This window comes from Cyprinus carpio, chromosome B1 (assembly GCF_018340385.1).
Source record: "Cyprinus carpio isolate SPL01 chromosome B1, ASM1834038v1, whole genome shotgun sequence".
Classification (NCBI taxonomy): Eukaryota; Metazoa; Chordata; class Actinopteri; order Cypriniformes; family Cyprinidae; genus Cyprinus; species Cyprinus carpio.
Genome location: NC_056597.1, coordinates 2,212,611 through 2,230,957, shown reverse-complemented (window position 1 = coordinate 2,230,957; position 18,347 = coordinate 2,212,611). Strand labels below are relative to the sequence as shown.

The 18,347-nt window shown below is 35.9% G+C and overlaps 2 protein-coding genes across 7 annotated transcripts in view; one reads left to right on the top strand and one right to left on the bottom strand.

Annotated features, from left to right (window-relative positions):
* The window catches only part of LOC109054884 (multiple PDZ domain protein-like), a 42,928-nt gene extending 34,101 nt beyond the window's left edge, over positions 1–8,827 (bottom strand). The window contains 5 exon segments of the mRNA XM_042716201.1: positions 1,835–2,048; positions 2,169–2,305; positions 3,263–3,463; positions 8,189–8,358; positions 8,622–8,827. Coding sequence (XP_042572135.1) covers positions 1,835–2,048; positions 2,169–2,305; positions 3,263–3,463; positions 8,189–8,358; positions 8,622–8,688 — 789 coding nt within the window. The 5' untranslated portion in view covers positions 8,689–8,827.
* Positions 8,828–11,638: 2,811 nt separating this feature from the next.
* LOC109092981 (adhesion G protein-coupled receptor L3-like) overlaps positions 11,639–18,347 on the top strand; it is a 95,392-nt gene continuing 88,683 nt past the window's right edge. For all 6 annotated transcript variants that reach the window (XM_042716200.1, XM_042716199.1, XM_042716198.1 and 3 more), the window contains exon 1: positions 11,639–12,115. The gene's annotated coding sequence lies outside the window, so the exon portion shown is untranslated. The remainder of the gene's footprint in view (positions 12,116–18,347) is intronic.

Genomic DNA, 18,347 nt, shown 5'->3' with positions numbered 1-18,347 from the left:
TTTAGCTCACCTCTACATGCTTGCGAAGGGTTGATGTCTTGTCGAGATTTTATAAGCTGCTAGTCTGGTCTCCCTAGGCAAGCACAGCTTACACTGCGTAACAGAGCATAAATATGGCCAGGGGTTCACTTCATTTCCTTCGAGTTCAACTTCAGAATATGACGGGGTTTCGTTTTCAGCGGTGTCTGCACCACTAACGCCTGTTTTGTCCGTCTGCATCTTTCTTGTGATTTTAGCGCCAGTTTGCTCTCCTGCCCATTATTTACTGCAGTAGTTTCCGGGGAGCGATTTTTTTTTTACTCAGTAATTAATGTGTTTTAAAATGTAGCGAAGTACAATACTTCAAACAAAATATACTTAAGTAAAAGTAAAATTACAGATTTTAAAAATTACTTTAAAAAGTAGAAGTACACAAAAAATACACAAAAACACAAAAACGAGAAAAAATAAAACTCTACACTCCACACCTCTACATATTATTGAATACAAATACAATTGATTTAACACGTTGACCTTGTTCAAGGTTTTTTTTTTTTATAACAAGGTTTTTTTTTTTTATAAAACATGCCATTAACAGCATATTACAGTTTTTTTTTTTATAAGCTAAATTTAAACAACAAAAAATATTGAATGAAACAGCAAGAGAGTACAAAATACCAATAGATGTTTTAAAGCACAGAAGGACAGAACGTTCAAAAGAATAGCATAAAATTAAAAAAGAAATCTTAATAGCTGTTACTTTTGATAAATTTGAATCACCCACCAAAAATAAATTCAAATTACCACCCAAAATTTTGCACACAATTGCAACATTTATAAAACACACTATATGCATGTGGCACACAAGGTCAACATGTGTTAAAAACTGATTGTATTTGCATTCAATAACTCAATAGTTTTTGTAGCCATGTAACTGTTTATTATTTAATTGAAAAACAAATTAAAATCTTAAACTTTTTTTTGGTTTATTTTACATTCATATTTATTTATCTATTATGTTTCCTGTATTGTTTTTATACTCAGTATAGTATTATTACCATTGATAGTGACTTGAGATAAGTTGATTGTTTAGGGTAAGTATGTTTTTTTCAAACAAACTAATACTTTTATTTAGCAAGTAAAAAATTAATAGAAAAGAATGTTTAGGGTAAGTATGTTTTTTTCAAACAAACTAATACTTTTATTTAGCAAGGATGCATTAAATAGATCAAAAGTGACAGTAAAGACTTTGTCACATTGTTACAAACGAAATTCTATATCAAATAAATGCTGTTCTTTTGTGAAGGATCGCGTGACACTGAAGATTGGAGTAATGGCTGTAATTACATTTAAAAATATTACTGTTTTACTGTATTTTCTATCAAATAAACACAGCCTGGGTAGGCATAAGAGACTTCCTTCAAAAACATTCACAGATTTAACCAACCCCAATCCTTTTAAAAGTAGTGTATTATAATAGTCTTGCTAATAGAAGTAGACTCATTTTTATTCCCACCATTACCAGGAGACCATCTGCTTTCCCTTACTCTGCTTTCACAACAAACACCAAATCTAAAAACCTCAAATAAAAAGCTAATGTATAACATTTAAAATGTTAGATGTGCTGCACTTGTGGTAATGTAATCAAATTACTGTGGATCAAAAACAGATATAAGATGCATGGTAAAATGGGCCAGCTATACGGCATTACAGTATAAAATATGAGGCAGCTCTAAGACACTTCAGGGGCACATTTAAAATCTCTTAAGGCCATTTTACACATTATGTTAAGTATATTTGGGAAAATTTAAGAGATACAATAAATATAAAAACAAAGGATTTTCAGTAGACTTACACTAAATTGATGATAAAGGCCGGAGAGATTTTTGGGAAGAGTGTGGCTCATCTGTGGGGGGCTGAATGATGGGGTTGGTTCTCTGGCTATAATTAGGGTTACCACAGAAGCAGCTTCCTGAAGGACCTGGACAGCTTGTTCTTGTGTTACAGAGGATTCAAACAGCTTGCCGTTCACTGCTAGAATCTGATCACCCTCATGTAGACGTCCATCACTAAGACAAAAGAATAGGGTAATGGATGGTTTCAAATCAATCTATGCCGCTGTCCAAAATAATGCACTATTAATCAGTTAAGTTACGGTATTCTGTACTTGCATCCTTATCAGTTTATACCTGCATGCTACAGAGTCAGGCTGAATCTTTTGTATGAAGATCCCATAACCTCCACTGCTTTCAGTCTCCAGACCAATAATGCTGATGCCTAAAGCACTTTCACCCTTCTCCAGGTCAAAACTAAGCACAGTCCGACCCTGAAAGAGTAATAAATACAAGAGATAAAAAAGAATGGATTCAAACTGATGGTTTTAGGAGATGTAGTGTTGGAATTATAGTATTTCTGAAAGTTTGACAAGTAGCTCAGTTAGTTTAAAGGGGTCATTGGATGCTACATGCACTTTTACAATTAGTTTGAACTGAAATGTGTGTTAGCAGTGTGTGTTCACAACCACCCTATGATGATAAAAATCCACCCAGTGTTTTTTTTTTTAATCTCATTAAATCATTTCCCCTTTCTCAAATCAGGCTGATCTCAGATGCCTGTCTGTGTGATGTCACACAGACAGGCCCCTCCCACGATAGTTTGATTAACAGTGGCATTTCAGCACATTCTGGACTGGCGTCTTACCTTAGACCCGCCCTGAGTGAGCTGTGATCAGTCCACCATTGTTTCACCGCCGGGACAGATGTAGACAAGAATGTCTCCTAAGCGATTGAGGTGTTTTGTTCTTGGATGTAATAATGAACATAGCAGTCGTCATTTACTCCCAATATCTGAGCCACTGAAGATGCAGTGGATTCCGATTGTTTTTGAAGGGAATGTGCCCCCAATCTACATAAATGTATTTATGTTCGCGCTTCATCAACAGAAGATGTGAGTATAAGTTTTTTTAATGAATCTTTGAAAATAGCCTTTCCTAATAAAGTTTCACAATGAATGCGGCTAAAGTAAACAGTCCCTCAGAGAGCGGCTCGAAGAGCGGGGCGGGGTCAGCAGAGCTCATTTGCATTTAAAGGAAAATGCTACAAAACGGCTTGCTCTGAAAAGAGCTGTTTTTGACAGGGTAAAAAGGTAGAAATACCAGTAAGAAATTTTAACCAAACTATGTTACAGACTTTTCCTTAAGACCCTATAGAATCATATCAACTTGTGGAAAATGGGCATCTGATGACCTCTTTAAAGGTTTTAGTTTTCTGAGTTATGGTGTTACCTGGGCCATGGACTGCAGCACTGAAATGTCCTCTGTGATGAAAGGATCAAAAGTCACATGATTGAAGAATCGATATCGGTCATTCCGCCGCTGGGCCGAGAGGTAGGAGTCTCTGTACCTCAGATTGCATGTGGGGTGGGACGTGCTCACACCATCTGCATCATCACTCATAGACTGAGAAGGAGGCATTCTGGGGTAAACCTGTAAAACACACAGCTAGAGTAATATAGCTGGGTTGCACTAGCTGTTTGTAAGGCGTTATTGGGATATAAGTTGGGATGTTAAAGTTTACAATATTAAGACAAGATTTATCAAATAATATGGTGTTTACCTTTACTGATCCTTGTGCACTTTAGTTTTGGGGCAAAGTTTACTAACAGCTTGCGCGAGAGCAAACCGTTTTTTGGCATTAAAATAGTAGACTACTGTCAGAATTTACTAAAGACACGCAGTGAAGAATTAGCACTGAAAAGGCATGGTCACAGAGTTATTTATCCACCTGACATTATTGAATATACCTTTAATTTGTAGGAGTTTCCCTTTCAGATGCAAAATTTATGGGAGGAGAGTATTAAAACGAATCATGCAACAGGATTTACTAACGTTTGCGCTTGTCAAATTACTGGTATTTGCGCCATTATTTAACACCCCAAAAAAGCATGTCTTAAACTATTTTGCGCCTGTATCGTAAGTACATCACCCACACCTGATGAGCATCTGCTCTGCTTATTTGTGATTGCGCTAATTTGTGCTACCCTTGATATATTGCGTTGGTCGATATGTAAATGAAATGTTGTGTCTCTGTTCTTTAATTTGCGTGGTTGTTATTAAATCACCCGCAGAAATTTCCTTGCCCATCTGCGCTGTTTTAGAATTGCACTCTCACGCTAATTTGCCCTGTTTAGTAAATCTGGCCCTTCTCATGTCACTATTAACAGTAATAATATATGAAGTATAAACACAATAGATAAAAATGATCATATAAAGTTTTTAGAAATAATAAACATTTCATTTTTTAAAACAAGTGATATAATTACAAAAAAAATACAGTACAGTAAAATACAGTACCACTGAAAATATATTTATAGTGTCACAAAAGATTTCAATTTTAAATAAATACTGTTCTTTTGTATGTTCTATCCAGATATTTATAGTGTCACAAAAGATTTCAATTTTAAATAAATACTGTTCTTTTGAACATTCTATCCATCAAATATTCAAAATATTAAGCAGCACAACTGTATTCAAAATTTTTGAGCAGAAGTCAGCATATTTTAATAATTTCTGAAGGATCATGTGACACTAAAGACTTTAGTAATGGCTGCTGAAAACGAATTTTTGAAATCAAAGGAATAAATTATTATTTTTTTTATTTTAAATTGTAATATTTCACAATATTACTAATTTACTGTAATTTTCATAAGATAAATGAAGCCCTGTTGAGCATAAGAGTCTTTCAAAAACAAAAAACAACATACTGGAAATATAAGCAAACAGCTGATAGGAGAACGTGACAAAGAAAGTGCAGTGTTTAGATTTGTTTCATGCTGGAGAGCTGCTAATAGCTCAGTTATTCACATAATGGTCTCTCCTAAAATAAAAACAAGTGTAAATCTAAACATTGCAATAAAAGTCTAAATGATTGTAGTCTGTCGGGCAAAGCATTAGGTCATTGTTATAATTCAGTCAGTCTGCCAAACAACCTTTTATTCTAACTTGCCCAAAAGCTTGAGTATATATTTAGTTGAAACAAAGGGTTATATTTCAGTGTTTATTGCAATGCACAAATATTTGTTAGGGTACAAGCCAGGGCCATCGCTGAAATTGATTTAAAATATTGTGCTGTTTTACTCAGTATTTAAGCTTTAACTGACTTCAGAGTGTTAGTGCAACAGACTTAACTGCAGAAAGAGTATGTGAGAGTGTCTGTCCCTTTCTATTTGATGTGTGGCGGTCAGGTTTAACATACTAAATTATCTTGATTTAAATATAAAAAAATTTTTTTCAGGTTCAGGGGCATTAGCTCAGTTTAAAAGTCCAATTGGAAAGTCAAAGGAAAGTCCTCACCATTAAAGAAACGTGTGTGTGACTTGTTGACGCAGGCCTCTCTCTCTATTCAGCACAGATTAAGTGGTCAGCTCAGGTAAGTAGCTTATACAACCTCAGTTTGGTCCTTGCTGCTGTTTTCAGAGAATCATCTCTCTAAATAGATCACACACGATACACATAAGCACTTACCAAGGATATGGTACCCTATCAGACCTCTTTTTAATATTCAAGTATACAAATCTATATTTTGGTTTAGAACGCTCATCTGAATACATTGTGTATTATGTTAAAAGGGTATTTAATCTTGTTGTTAATAACTGTTGCTTCATAATTTATGAACCAAATTTAATCATTCAATTCAACATATTAAAACAATATTCATGCTGATTTATTTTCTGATGAAATTTGAATCAGAAGACATTATATTTTTATTGAATACATTACTAGCTCTTGAGGATACAGCTAGACACTTCCAGAATGAATTCTCGAACGAATGAATTGTTTGGCAACCAAAAAGTCAAACAAAGACTCTAAAGCTATTTCAGAAAGATGACAAAAACTAGTGTTTAAAAAAAGGTCTATTATGGCTGACCATATGCCTCAACAGCAGGCAAACAGCACAGCTGGCAAATCTGTTTTTATTCCTGTTCATTGAAACCTATAATTAAAATAAGAGCTTGAAGTATAACCAATGTAATCAACTATTTTCCTTTATATGTAAAGGTCTCATTACATTTGCTCCCAAACATGTGGTTGAAAAAACAAGCCTATTACTTTACAGAATGCAGACAGGAAGTGATAAGCTTGATTAAAGAATGACTCATATAAACAACTTATGCTTATGATTATCCATGGCAAGTGGCCTGACCAATGCACAATAAGCATGAGGATTATCTGATATATAGTTTTGCTGAAGTAGCTACATCTCATGGCATATTAGAGTACCCATAAGCATGCAGATTTTCATGACAAACAGCCAGTTTAGTGCTTCATTTATTGGAGTTGCTCATCTGGCCCCTGCTGCTCCTCGCATTTTGGCCTGCTAGAAGATTCTAACACAATCAATTGTGGTTGTACCAAATAAATCTGAATGTAACATCTACTGTGTCTACTTTTATGATGATATCTGAGAAGCTAAATTACCTGAGCTGCTCTTTGAAAGCTTGGGATAACACAGGCCATTTTCATCTACACACAGTCAAATGTCTAATACAAGCTCAACTTGAAGTTACACACACACACACACACACACACACACACACACACATAGCTCACATACTGTGAACCCAGACCAGCTTTGAGACTCTTTAACCTATTATCCTTGTAATACAAGCTCAACTTGAAGTTAAATGCAATAAAAAATACAACACTAAAATACAAGCAAATATCCAACAAATGTCTAATACAAGCTCAACTTGAAGTTAAATGCATTCAAATATTTTGCTGGAATATTTAGGGGAATATCCAATACAAGACTCCAATACAAGCATTCATGGCTTAATGATTATTACCAAAAAAAAAGGTCAACTTTTCCCTTTCGTTTGACCACTTAAAATGGAAGTGAACAGGGGCCCATTTTTGGAGGATGTAAGAGCTTTGCAGTAGCTCTGTATATTTTTATGGCATTGCTGTCAAAGAGTAATTAGCTGGTGAAATTGATTTACTTATTGTAGAGTTAACTAAAGTTATCATGTGCATTGTAATGTTTGGAGCAGATGTTATAAATATCACTAGACCGGGAAGGTTTTAAAATGAGTGATTCATTCAAGCCTGTAAGGTCTTAACTTCATGCTGTGGAAATACAAACCAGAAAGCAGAAGACAAAAAGCTACATAAGGTCTATATAATTTTATAAGGTAATAACTAAGGTATCATTCTTTTTTGCTGGCGAAATGCAATGATCTAAACAGGAATATGTGCTAGTTGAAAGGTAACTTTTAACATCCAAATTGGCCCCTTTGATCAATATAAGCTGTTTATTTTGGAAGTGACCCCAGTAAGAAAAAACCTTCTTAACTCACGAAATTTCAAATAAGTTTAGCTACTCTGCTGTTGATTATTTGAACTGTAAATCTGTTTAAACCACAATTTTCTTTATGGTTAATAATGATTCATTCTTTTTAAAATGTTTGGCAACAAATTTCCACATAAAATTACATAGAAACAAACACATAAAAACAATTCACAACTTTACACATAAAATCATTTCAATCTAAAATCATGTTAACATATGCATATTGTTTATGTCTTTTGGTTTTACTATTGAATCAAACTGTGGACTGGCCCCATTCACTTTCATTTTAAGTGCATCACTTACCACAATTTTTTCTTTTTTAACGCAAAGAGGGACAACATTATGCCACAAATGTTGTCACTTGGGTGTGATCTGAAATATTCCTTTAAGAAAGGTTTATTTCATGTTTTATTTCAACTAATAATAAACCCAGAGAGCCAGAGAGGATGTAAGAGGTGAATCAAAGCACTGTTCACATCAGGGAATATCTGAAATTATGCTCCCTGGATGTATAAATGCCTTATAAAATATATGTGCATGTAAATTTCTATTTCAGGTAATAGAAGTGGAGTTGGATATCAGCATAAAATATACTTTTGTTCAATTCTGCATTTCACAAGATCAGTTATAATGTTAATGAGATAATCATGCTGTATAATGTATACAGTAATTATGCAACTACTATCAGCCAACTATTTTTTATTTTACATAATATGAGGAGACATTTCTTTACTGAATTTAATTTAATACATTTATATAGGCTATATAAATGATGGTAAAGCCCACTGTTTAATGTTTGGGCATATTTTAGTGTTAGTGTATGCTTTTTTGTGTGATGGACTGTGATGATGCTGATGTCTGACCTGTTGGTTCTCATGCTGTTGTCCAGTCTCTTGCATGTTGAGTATCTGGTTAAACAGGGGACTCTGTAAGACACTCTTGAGCAGACTGAGTTTTTCCTCAGCAGGCAGTTCTCCCCTCTTCTTCAGTCTCTGCTGCAGCCGCTCCACTGCCAGCAAAGCACGCTGTGTGTCTATACACACACACACACACACACACACACACACACACACACACACACACACACACACATACACACACAAATATTTTAATGAAATGGGCAAATGCAATGACATCAGCTTATAACCCACATGAGAGTGTGTACAACAAGGTACATGTAATATTCATACTGTACATAGCCTACGCACGTTAACTCGCAAATATTTTAATATCATAAGTTGAGAAAGAAGACACATGATGGCTAAAAATAATATAGTGGTAGGATTTCATACATACCCATCATTTTCAACTCTTTGAGTACTGTATTACCACCACTCTCTTTTTGACATCTGCAACAACACATGCAAATTCATGCCAGGGCCATCAGACATAAAGGCGATCAAACTCTTGAACATATTCAAGGCACAAAACAACAAAAACAAACAGATTTGTCCCTTTCACATCCTGCTCAAAAGGGATTTGCGTGGATTGCAGCATCTTAATCACTAACTGGCATGCACACCTGACAGTCCTTACCTGTGACAGCAACGGTGACGTTTGGCATGCAGTGAGAGTGACGCAATTTGGCAGCGCTCGCCGTCTATCCCTCTAACCGATGACAGGCTTTATGAATTGCAGTGACGGTTCACTTCATATCTCGCTGATCGCTCTGATAACGCCTGCTGTAGCCTAATCTGTTATTCATGCAGATGTAATCTGAGTCTCGCACCTCTACGGGAGGTTTTCGCGATCTGCACTCGCTCTTCGTGTATTGCGCGAGCGCTCGTGTTTGCGCCGCGCTGCTCCAGTAATGCGCTTACCGGGGAGGCTTAGCAGCTGTAAACGGACTTAAACTGTGAACGACGGTAATTACCCGGGACAGATGTCCTTACAACCTACCTGATAGGGGTGTAAGCGCCTGGCGGTGGCCGGTGTTGTGAAAAACAAAGCAGGAGGGTTATTTCAGACTCTTAGATTTAGCCTAAAAAAATTCATACCAAATATCAAAAACCAACACTAATCAACCATAGTTACTCGTCAAAAATCAAATGAGAATAACAACTCGAATCATGCATTTTATTTGTTTAAAGACAAATTAGCCTATCAAGTCACAAAGATGTTTATTATTTTCAATATAACATATCGTGTGCGAATTAGGGGGCTGTAAGAGACGAATGGAGGTTAAAAAGGTTTACGTTTCAACCACAAAAGTTATTTTACAAGTTAGTGTACGCAAACATAAATTGGGGGTAATCATAGCAACGTATGCTCGATCGCTGTCTGCATCGGATTCATAGAAAAACTGCACTGCCATTACTTATCAAGTTATTAGGCAATAGATTTATATCTCACAAATATAGCCTATCACACACACAAAAAAAAATTAAATTTGTTTTGTTTAAAACGTCTTTAAGGGCCACTACTTAAACCTGATGACGGACAAAATAGATGAAAACATTAGATGCTCATTTGTTGTCCAATATATATAATTTTACGAATCTAGCTCATAAATGCATAATTGCTATTTTAAAACAAGTTATCTATTTGAATAGACCATGTGGGCTTACAGACAGATACAGACAACAACAACAGTTTACTAAAATCAATCAAATAGCTAAAAATAGGTAAAATCCGCACATATGGTTCAGGTGTAACTGACAGCTGCGATGCCGTTTTATCGCTTGTTGTCTATCAGTCTTCATTCGTTACCGTAAAGATCAATAAACGCTGATTTCTCAGCCCACATTTACCTTCAGATCAACAGGCTTCCCCCGCAGCTCATGAAAAACTGCCTTTCGAGGACGCCTCATCGGATGATTAAAAGTCGAGGGTCAATTTTAAACATTTTAAAATGTCGAAAGTCGCATTAGAGACAGCCAACATTATTTAGACAGCCTAGGCTTTGCGTGAGAGTGATAACTGGCTGTCACCGCGCATGTCCGCGATGCGCCTTTGATGCTCAGGAGTTTAATGTAAATGGATGTTCAGGCCTCTCCCCCCTCATTTAATGAAACAACAGAGACATCAGCTCTTATTACTGTTGCTCATGACAGACCTTTAAATTAGTGTTTGTCCAAAAATTATAATTTGCCAATGTGATATTTTATATTATGCGCTATTTCCCTATTTTGATAGTGAAACCTTTGGAAGCTAACGCCAATATGAATTAACATTAAATAACTGCAGGACCATTTCATAAAAACTATTTCTTTGTGTCTCTCATATAGTGGATACAACATATCTGTAAATAAACACTTTAACACTGTAAATTCAGAGTATTCAGCATCTCCTTAATTTTGTTCTGCATTTTGTTTTGCAGCATTGTGCTAAAATGCTTTAAATTATTTTCACATCTGTTTACACGTATTTCTGACACATAAATGGCATGATCACTTGTGAATTTATAAAAAAGAAAAACTCAACATAGGCTACATTGTATGAATACACTGTAAGTAGCCTATTCAGGACCTTTGTGATGACACTTGAAATTAAGGCGCGTTCAATGAATTCAATTTGTCATGAATTGGAAAAGAGAAAAATGTTCCTGGATCAACATCCTTGTTTTGATAAATTAGGGTTAGGTGTATGTTTTGGAAAATTATGTTGATCCAGGAACATGTATTACTTGGCAAAATCACGGCGACCGCTGTATAATATATGTATGTGTCAATATATGGTAGGCTATATATTATACCACCATAACTCTTATTAGAATTATGTAAATAAAATTCTGTGGGGTAAATAAATATCTCCCCACTTTCGTGACTGGATATAAGGAGACTGTCTTTGTCTTTATCTTATGTTTTATTACGTTTGTCAGTTAACAATAGCCTATTAAAATGCTTAAATCTCAGCTAGCCCCTTTTCCATGATTTTGTAGGCCTACATTAAACTGATTATTAAAAACTAGACATGTGTAGAGCTATCATTATATTTTCTTTCTTTTAATCTTTTAAATAGATTGTAGTGTCCTGGCTACAAAGTCTTGACTACATGTAAACCTTGTTACTCTTATGGGTTGCTTAGACATTGCTGAATCCCAACATCATTACAATTTTTTTAATTAGTTTGGGGTGACATTGAAGGTCATTACGCAAACAAGCGCTTTTAAGGTTTTAAAAGCTAAAAGAAATTTAAAGGGGGGAAAAACATTTCAAAATCGAAAACTCACACAGTGCACCCTCTCTGAGTGACCCCGCGGGTGATAGGAAGGTCGACCCCTCACTGCTGTGCGCGCTGTCGGCCACCAGAGCGTGCTCAAGTCCTCCCAGCTCCAGATTCACCGCCCTCTCTTATCCTGCCTTTCTTTCTCTGTCCCTCCCACCCTCCACATCCTTGAATCAAGCATCACTTTGCTTCCAAATTGGCTTGTCATTTTCTCTCGGCTCTCGTTCCCTAGCTGTCGGTTCGCACGGACGATCTAGCGATGGACTGGCGCTGATCTCGCGGATCGTGCAATCGCGGGAGCCAATCTGCGCATTTTCCTCTCATTCTAGAAAATCACTGATCGGGATACAACACAGGGCTCTGATCCCCCGTGTCCACAATAGATTCATTGGGGTTGGGGGACGAAGGATAGGCTACTCGAAATATCCCGTTCCTCACCGTGCTTCTTCAGGGGGCTTCGAGCCTCGTAAAGGCGCATCTGGGAACAGCAGCTCATCATCTGCGTGTTTTATTCACACACGGACACACTGTCACGGGAATTAAGGAGCATTCTGAGATCACACAGCCCGATGCTGTTGAACACATCCGGAGCTGACTATTATTCCGGTGCTTTATAAGATGCGGTGAGTCGATGCTTTTAAACGAGGTGACGTTATTTCTTAAGGGCCAATAAATCAATAACCGATGGACGTTTGAATGGCAGTGGCAGCGAGATGCTGTTAGTGTACACTGCTCAAACTCTCCATATCCTACAGCTGAATTATGTCGTATGTGTGTGTATGTGTGTGAGGGGCTTTGGACACAGGATGCTTTTTGCCGTGTGTCGTGCGTGGTGTTTTAATGGGCGTCGGTGCGCGCGCGCGTGTGTTTGAGTGTCCAAGTCGCTGCCTTCAGCTCTTGACGAAACAATATCTTTAATTTGTTTATTACAGGCAGGATGGAGGCAGCGTGTCGCGAATAACGTTATATTGATGGCCTGTATTCACAGCATCCCTTCAGCCTTTATATAAGAAGAAGATTGTCAACGCCTCGTTCGACTTAGTGCTTTCTCTGTGGTTAGGCTAAATGCATGTGTGTGTGTGTGTGTGTATGTGTGTATAAACAGGAGATGCGTTGGTATGAAATAATTAAGAAGAAAATGAGCAGAGCATCTTTAAAATAAACAGCACTGGAAACATCAACAGCGATTCTTGCAACTAAACACCGTCAGATCTGTACAGAGATCATATGACCTTGATTCATTGAGTAATAAAGACACATCTGCTATTCATGTCACCCTGATGTCATGAAAATTGCAGTACATGTTGGATCATCATATATATGATATAACCAATCATACAGGACTGTTTGTCATCATTTGTCAATAAAGATTGCGTAAATAATAACTTGAGGCAACTCACTTATAGATGTTAAGTGATTGTTTACCTCATGAGGATGACCCATTTTGGGAGGAAAAGATCAGTCCCTGTGTTCCACTGATTGCAGCATAGTCACCATGCATGTAGAAAAAGACAGACAGGAAGAATTGACAAATTACTTTACAGGTACATTCACCCAGGCCGGATCAAAATCATAGGCCTTTAAAAAAAAAAAAAAAAAATTGCATCTGTTTTGGTGGGAGGATTGTGCATATTCTGTATGCTTTGTGTAGAATTGCTCTATGATATAAAAAAAGAGATTTGATTCTAGGCTTGGTACCCCGCAGTCAAACTCAGAACTTAAACTTAGAGTTATTATTAGGTCTTGTATTTTTTTATCAGAGGATTTGTTATAGGCAGGCAGAAATAAAAGTTGTTCACTTGAAATACATTTCCGTTCCTAATCTACATTTAGCAAAAAGAGACTTCTGTCATTATTTACTCACCCTCATGCCATTTCAAATCCGTATGATGTTCTTTCTTCGGTGAAACACCAAACGAGTTGTTAGGCTGGATGACACCTTCAGTTCTCTTTCATTATATGGAAAAAAAGATGCAATGAAAGTGAATAGTGACTGAAGCTGTCAGTCCCTTATTTTGTGCACAACATCTTGTTTTGTGTTCTTTAGAAGATAGAAAGTTAAACAGTTTTGGAACAACATGACAGTGAGTAAACTATGACAGAATTAGCATTTTTATTTTAGGAGAACAGTTTCTTTAAGATTTGATTTTGCTGCATTTTGCTCAATTATGTGATGACATTTGTAGTTTACTTCTTACTTGCTCTTCAAAGAGCAAGAAACGGTTTACTTATTTAGGATATTTGATAGTGTATGACATTTAATACAAGATAACAGGTCAATTTAAAACACTTTGCTGATGCCATGTTAAAGATCATTTATGAAATGTATAGTTTGCACAGCTATGTGTTGGTACTCGTGGTTTCCTTTGTATAAATGAGTTTTATATTCGTCCGAGTTTCTGTTTTCTGTCAAGATGTTCCCTGTGTTCTTTTGTTTTGTCAGTGGGTGGTGTGCTGAATTTCGTAGAGAGTTCACACGCAGGGTGGAGCTGTATTTTTCAGATTGGGTTTTTTGGTTTGCTCTGCTTGCCTTGATGGGGGTGTTTTGTATTTCCAATCTTAGTGTCTTCAAGCTGAAGTGTGTAATTTCTGCACCACTAACATCACCAAATGGATAAGCAAATATAAAGATATTTAGAACACTGCCCGACCACCCTTGGTCAGCCAAACAGATTCACACTATTGTTTTCTATAATCTATTTATTACGTGTGCTTAACATTTTGATAATGTTTTCATAACCTTCATATAACCAAGGACATTCTTAAAGAAAAAGTTCACTCTAAAATAAACATCCTGTCATCATTTACTCACCCTCATGTCATTCCCAATGACTTTCTTTTTTTGAGTAAACATTAATGAAGATATTTTAAGAAATGTTTTTGTTATTTTTTTTTTGTCCATATAATGGAAGTCAGTGGTAGCCAAAACGGTTTGGTTACTAACATTCTTGAAAATATCTTATTTTGTGTTCCTCTGATAAAAGATGGTTGTACAGGGATGCAAAAACACGAGAGAGTAAATGATGACAGAACTATAAATAAAAATAAAAACTTGACAGATTGTAAATAACATTGTCATAACATGATGGGAACATTATGAACACATTCTTAAAACATAAAATAGTTTAGGGTTTATGTTTGTTGGTATATGTTTTGAATGTCACAGCATGGGTCAGTGTGTAATTTGCAACTCTCGTTCATTATCAAACAGAGGCCGGTGGGACACATGCTCTGACAGATGCTTTCATCATCAAAGGGCGACAAGCACAGCATGCAGCATGCCACTCGCTTTGTATTATGGGTTTGATTGCATGAATATACAAACAGTGTTTTGTGGCTGCAACCTGATGTCATAGATCTGTGAAAGAAAGTCCACGTGTGCGTTCACAGCCGTTCAAATATAAACAAATATAATCCAGTTTATCATACTGCTGTAGAACAATACATGATTAGATGTTTAACAGCTGCTCAAAGCACATTGAGAACATGTGTTTGCAGCAGTGTTCTAGCAAATGCTCCTCATTCTTTGAATGTCCTTCAAACTAAAATAGTGATTCCCATGAATAATACAGCTTCCTCATCTCGATCTCTCTCTCTCTCTCCCTTTCACTTACAAATTCATCCATTTTTACACACACTCAGGGCAAGAACTGAGAGCTGCTGAGTGTGTACAGGCCATGTTTTAAAGTAGGAAGTGTGTGTGTTAGAATCTAATTGAATAAGGAGGTCACCAAACAATGAAGATGAGATTTGGAATGGACTTCTGAAGGACTTTGATCATTTCAGTCTCACCAGAAAATTGGGAGCAATGATCCCATGTGTGCTTTTGCTTTTATTTTCATCCATTTGCAAGGTTAAGTTTTTTAGTGGGCTTAAGTGACGAGAGAATTATTGCGATGTAGCGTCACAAGTGTGTGCCAGAAAAAAAAAAAAAAAAAGTATGTGTTTTATTAATTATATAATATAAAATATTCAATAATATAAAGACAGACAGAAAAATCGTTAATTGACTAGTAGGTTGCTGGAAATCTAATTGAAATATTCTTGTTTTGGTTTCATTGTTGTCTTAATTGGTTCCATTGCGAACTCTTTTAGTGCTGGTTTACCTAAAAAATCATTGCCAAATGATGAGATCATCAATAATGATAATACTGATTTTTAATGGTCTTTTCAAAGGCACCATAAATGCAATCTAACAATTGTCATATTAAGCACTACATATTAAATTCTAAACCAACAAGATACTGTTTTTTTTTTTTTTTAAATAATATTGACAGAATTTGTAATGTGCATCTTTAACTACACATTGTATTATGCACAACCAGTCATTAACTGCACAGATTTCTCAGCTGTAAGCTGTGTATGTTTAATGCACTAAAAATAACCATCTGATTTAAATAGTTTGTTGTTCCGGACTGCACCAGACATGTGTTTGTTTTTTTGATTCACTAAAATAAAAACGCTTAAGACTCTTTTTTGAGAGTCAAACTACTGGTACTGCTGTATGTGATTCACTAAAAAGAACCACTTGGTAAGAATCAGTTGATCTGTAACACTGGTCGCGCTGTCTGTTTTCAAGACTCTGTGTCAAATTAAAAACAGTTCAGCTTTTAAAAATGCTTGATTTCCTTTCCATCCAGCTGCTCAAAGCTGTACTCAAACACAAAAACACATCTTGTGTGAACGTTAAGAAATGCGTTTGATCAGTCTTTTGGACCCATAATTATACATTGGTTTTTTAAACTGTTGGGTTTGAAAATATGCTGTTTTGCACATCCCTATGCGTGTGTGTGATGTGTGAGGTCTTTCACATATGTGCACGCTAGCATGTTCTTCAGAGCATGCTATGAGTCACAGCGTGTGATGTCAAGTGCTTCAAGCAAAAGTAGGAGCAAAAATAGTGATGTCATCAAACACATCTTTCTCACTGTGATGTGTTTTAATGGCGTCCCATAATCACATGAACCCTAACAACATGACAAGAGAAACGTAGCACTGTTATTCAGTGGCGTTGTTAGAATCCTGTTGTGCGAAATATTTTCAGACCCATATAAAAATTACGAAATTAAATATAAAAAACGAGAAACAACCAGTTTTGTCCGCATCACATGAATTGCCATTTGTGTGTATTTAACAAATACTGACCACTTTGCTCTAATTGGGACTTAATCAAACACTTATTCTAGCTAATAAGCAACTTATTAGTCTTTAATAAGCATCTGATAAAGTTACATGAGCTGGAGTCAGTAAAGACTAGGCTATAGAATAATAGAGATGTAGCAGAGAGGCACACCTGTGGGATTGTTGTGGCATAGATTTGCATGAATGGGAAATTTGCTTGTAAAATTTGCTCATTATCATCATGCTTCCTTTAGTGCGTTGTCGTTTTGCACAGTGAAACCGTTGTGAGAAATGACTCATGCTTTATGCCCTTGCCCACAGCTTAAGAGACCATAGATATGCCATTTTGCAGGCAACTAACAGCAAAAACTAGAGATCGTTATATAGATTTTAATGCAATTACTTTTCATTGCATTTAAATATTTAGTACGTGTTTTATCAGTTTGCACATCCCTGGGAATCGAACCCACGACCTTGACAGCAAATGATAAGTTAATGGTGCTATGAATCCAAAGTACCAAGCATTTCAACAACTGTTTTACATGCGAGTCTCCTTCCAAGTGTAGCTCAGCATGACAGTAATGTTAAATCCTTATGTCTGCCGGTCTCTAGACTACCCTCAGGTCTGCTGTAGTGACAGGTTCAGGGAGAGTAAAGCAGCCTCTGAGATAAAGCAGCTCTGTGATTGATTGATCACCCTGAAGTTTGATTGCTCCATGCATCGATTGCGCCCGGCTGTGTTGGCACCATTCATTGTGAAGTCAATGGCATTTTTTTTTCTTCATCAGTAATGAATGGCACAGGAAACTTCAACCTCCAGTTATTTCCTATTTCAGCTTTTGGACAATGTATGCTATTTCAAGAGTGAAAAAATAGCTCAAAGTGTTTAGCTTTGCAATGGCTGCTTTTTGTCCAGAGTGCTCCTGATTGGTTGGAGTAAAATATTTTTTCTAAACGTTTATTGTTCATTCACCACAAAGCAATTTACAGCAGGCATCTGCCCACTGTGGGGATTTACCTTACAATTTAAAGCGATGGTGCTTTCAAAAAGGAAAACTCTGATGTCATTTACTCATTACATTACCCTCGCAATTTAGTCCAATCTGGCACGGATTTCTTTTTCTTGCCTATTAAATTTTATAATTGCTTATAAAATTTTCATCCAAGATTACAAAGTTTTTCCTCAACTCGCCATAATTTAACCAAGTTCATACTTATTAACAGAATAAATTTCATTTTATTGCATTTTCACACTTTGCAATTTGAATAAATGCATTCTGAAAATATGACCATTTAATTAAAACCAAATAGATGCAAACAGGTAATAAATATAAATATGCCATTATTTTTGTGAGTGTTTCCTATATGTGTGACTGACAAAATTCATATATATATATATATATATATATATATATATATATATATATATATATATATATATATATTGGAGTGAAATTCTTTCTTTCTCAAAATACAAAATGAGATATTTTGACAAATGCTATTTTCCATTCAAGTAAAAGTAAACATAATAAAAAATAAGCATCCTTATTGTCCCTCTTGCAATGTATATCTGCAATAACAATGACTTGCCTATATGAACTTGCAAATCTTCTGAAATAATATGATAGCTTCTGTGAGGAACAGACTGAAATTTCAGAGTTTATTTATAGAAATCTGCTGTAGAAATTTTATTTGAGTTTGTGTATATTCAAATATGGCATGTCAAAACACATA